Raw genomic sequence first — 3,872 nt, forward strand, 5'->3', positions numbered from 1 at the left:
AGTTGTATGAGCCCCTAATAAAATGTAAAAAAAAAAAAAGAACTGATTGTTCTTAAGTTAGGGCTTAGAGTTAGGTGCAATCTCAAAATCCAAGGTGTATATATAAGGTTTATATACCTATTTCATTTTAATGGCTGCATTATCACCTTTTTGAAACATTATGTAAGTAACTTCCATGGTTGTTTGTTAATTCTAATATTAGTCTTATTGAACTAGCCAATGGTATAGAATTCTAAGTACTATCGAGATAAATTCGCCGGCCCTCTGTTGCCGCAGCCATGAAGGTGGAGCTGTGCAGCTTCAGCGGGTACAAGATTTACCCCGGGCACGGGCGGCGCTACGCCAGGACCGATGGCAAGGTTTTCCAGTTCCTTAACGCAAAATGCGAGTCGGCATTCCTCTCCAAGAGGAACCCTCGGCAGATAAACTGGACGGTCCTCTACAGGAGGAAGCACAAGAAGGGGCAGTCGGAAGAAATTCAAAAGAAAAGAACCCGCCGTGCAGTCAAATTCCAGAGGGCCATCACTGGTGCATCTCTTGCTGATATAATGGCCAAGAGGAATCAGAAACCTGAAGTTAGAAAGGCCCAACGAGAGCAGGCCATCAGGGCTGCCAAGGAAGCTAAAAAGGCAAAGCAGGCTTCTAAAAAGACAGCAATGGCCACTACTCAGGCCCCCACAAAAGCAGCACCGAAGCAAAAGATTGTGAAGCCCGTGAAAGTGTCTGCTCCCCGGGTTGGTGGAAAACGCTAAGTTGGCAGCTGAGACTTTCTAATAAAGATGCAATTATAAAAAGGGAGAGAGAGAGAGTCATATATGGCATATATATCTGGATGTATATATTTAGAAGAATATATGGAATACTGTGATGCCTATCATTCAACATTTAACAGAATCAAACAGCACATAATATAAATGATTAAAAAAATTAATGTTCTTATTCCTCAAAAGACTTTACCAAATAAGTGAAAAGACAGCCTATTGCCTGGGAGAATATATCTGGAAGAATCTGATAACATAGCTGTCTCTCCATCTACTAGTATTGGACATGTATAATCCGATAGTCATATGGTCTGTTATTCCAGGAATGAAAAATTTAAGAGAATTAACATCACATTCATCATCCAAAAGTGCACTTCCAATCTATCCAGAGGTGCAATACTGTCAGTTGTTGAATAATATCAAATGTCTATAAGGAAGAGCATTTATTATTTGTTATTCATATTTACACACCAAGCACCTATACCAAATATGAGGAAATTCAAGATTTTTTAAAACCAACTTCTGCAGTCAGAAAATGATCAAACACATCATCTAGATGCATTGGGATTTCCTGAAAATTGGGATGCAGAAGTTGGAAATAAAGAAAGAGCCATAGTCAGAATATTAAGCTTGTGTCTTAGTAATGATGCTGGAAATGGAATGCTCGAAATCTGCAAGACTAACCATATTTATTGGAAAGAACAACAATCTAAAAGGTATGTATATAAACAGATCTTGCTAGATAGAATACACCGGATTTAAATTAACAACATCTGAGTAAAAGGACAATGGAGACACTCTATCAGGGCAAACTGGGGAACAGACGTTAATTTACTCATATGTAATTTTCAAGTTGTAGCTTTAGAAAATTAAAGCAAAGCCACATGAGTCAAAATATGGAACTCCCAGATAGTAATATAATACATAGAATTTCCACGCACGTTTTCTGGACCAATCAACATTTCATCATCTACACCACCAGGGCTCAAAAGGCATGCTCATTACAAAACTAAATTGTTAGTGTATCCCGTGGCATCCTTACGGACAGGGGCTTTATAGGGGTTTCTACACTGCCTGCTAAGCGAATGAACACTGGTTTGGTAAACACTTTAACCTTGAAGCCAAGTGCTAGTGAAAACCTTGACACAGGCGTGTACTTGGAGATAATCCTGAAACATTCTGAGACTTGCTGGCCCAGAGCTGCGGCCCAGATACATTCCAAAGAAACAAAGTGTGAGACTTAGGGGCAGAGTAATTACAAAGTTGCTGGACGATCTGCAGCCTGGCACCCCTCTCCTATTTGAAAGTGCCATTTGGAAATTAAAAGCGTTCCTCCAGACAACGTCCCTTTTCAGCTCCAGCGGATGGGCCTGCTTCATTTCTTTGGAAGTGACTCATGCTTTTATAAAACAGTGGCTTAACTGATGGCTGCTGTGTGGGCACACACACGCACACAGCTTATCTCTGGACCCTGACAAACCACACGTGTTTGGAGTTGCTAGTTCCCCCACGGTGACAGCCTAGGTACCGAACTTCTCACTTAAGCCGATTGAGGAGTCGCTTCTGAATTACAGTCACCCCATAGGAGAGCGTAAAATGGACCCCTTGGGTGTCACAGGCTGTCGTTTTAACAGAAGCAGACTGCCATATCTTTCTCCCATGCGGCATCTTGTGGGTTCAAAGCGACAACCTTCCCGTTGGCAGTCACTTCACCATTACACACCTGGGGTTCCCTTGGACATATTTGCGTCCTTTCTCCTATATGCCAAAATATCCAGAGCAGACTTCTATTTGTACCCAAACTTATTTTTGAAATTATCTGTTAGACTCTTAACCTTTAGAGGACAAGTTCAATCCTTGTATCTGTTATTTGTAGCATAAGACACTTCATCGATATTAGTTTAATGAATGAATTCAAATACGTGTGTATAAATAAATGAAGCCAAACTCTGTAATGGACTGAGCTATGTGACAAGCATCCTCCAAGAATCAGTGGTTTGCTGAAGTCAGCTTGTACTAGCTCTCAAAACCCAAGCGACAACGTTTCAAGAATTTTGTGAACTGGTTGACATCATGCTGATAGCTGGAAATTGGCCACAATAGAACTAATATACCTGGAAATAACCATTTTTTGGAAACTAGGGTATATAGCTCCTTTCTACAGGAAGCCAGTCATAAAAAATTTTAGTACCTTGTTTCCCCAAAAGTAAGACATCCCCCGAAAATAAGACCTACTTACAGTTTTGCCTCTTGCTGAAATATAAGGCATCCCCCGGAAAATAAGACCTCCCAAAAATAAGCCCCCCCACCCACAAGCTACTGTAACTCTGGTCTCTGGACCATAGTGGCAGGCGCCGCCGCACAGCTCACTGTTTGCTGCAGCGCAGCCGGAGCAGACAGGAAGTATGAGTTCTCTCTTTTTTTTATTTTTTATTATTTAAACATTTTATTAGGGGTTCATTCAACTGTTATCCCAATCCATACACACATCAATTGTGTAAAGCGTATTTGTACATCATTTCTCAAAACATTTTCTCTCCATTTAAACCCCCCACATTAGGTCCTCATTTTTCCCCTCCCTCCCCACTCCCCCCTCCCACATGAGCCCTTGATAGTTTATAAATGGGTATTTTGTCATATCTTGCCCTGTCCGACTTCTCCCTTCATCCACTTTTCGGTTGTCTGTCCCCCAGGGAGGAGGTCACACACAGTTCCATGTAATCGGTTCCCTCTTTCCTACCCATTCTCCCTTTACCCTCCCTGTTTTGCCACTCACACCACTGGTCCTATAGGGCTCATCCGTCCTGGATTCCCTGTATTTTCAGTTCCTATCTGTACCAGTGTACCTCCTCTGGTCTAGCCAGTCTTGCAAGATAGAATTCGAGTCATGGTAGTGGGAGCGGGGAGGAAACCTTTAGGAACTAGAGGAAGGTTGTAGTTCTCTTTTAATAAAAGAATAAACAATAAATGTGTGCCGTATTCTTCTTTATGGAAAAATAAGACATCCCCTGAAAATAAGACCTAGCGCATCTGTGGGAGCAAAAATTAATATAAGACACTGTCTTATTTTTGGGGAAACAGGGTAGCACATAAAGGTCGGAAACCCTTATC

General features: G+C 41.5%; 1 protein-coding gene across 1 annotated transcript; it reads left to right on the forward strand.

Moving 5' to 3' along the window:
• Positions 1-278: 278 nt before the first annotated feature.
• On the forward strand, positions 279-788 carry LOC101653761 (60S ribosomal protein L24). Its single transcript, XM_004702058.3, has one exon. It carries the CDS (start codon positions 279-281, stop codon positions 750-752), a length of 474 nt encoding a protein of 157 aa, XP_004702115.1. The 3' UTR covers positions 753-788.
• The last annotated feature ends 3,084 nt before the right edge of the window (positions 789-3,872 follow it).

The sequence above is a fragment of the Echinops telfairi genome, unplaced genomic scaffold (assembly GCF_000313985.2).
Source record: "Echinops telfairi isolate 266 unplaced genomic scaffold, ASM31398v2 ScPeMD7_3533;HRSCAF=4204_0, whole genome shotgun sequence".
Taxonomy (NCBI): domain Eukaryota; kingdom Metazoa; phylum Chordata; class Mammalia; order Afrosoricida; family Tenrecidae; genus Echinops; species Echinops telfairi.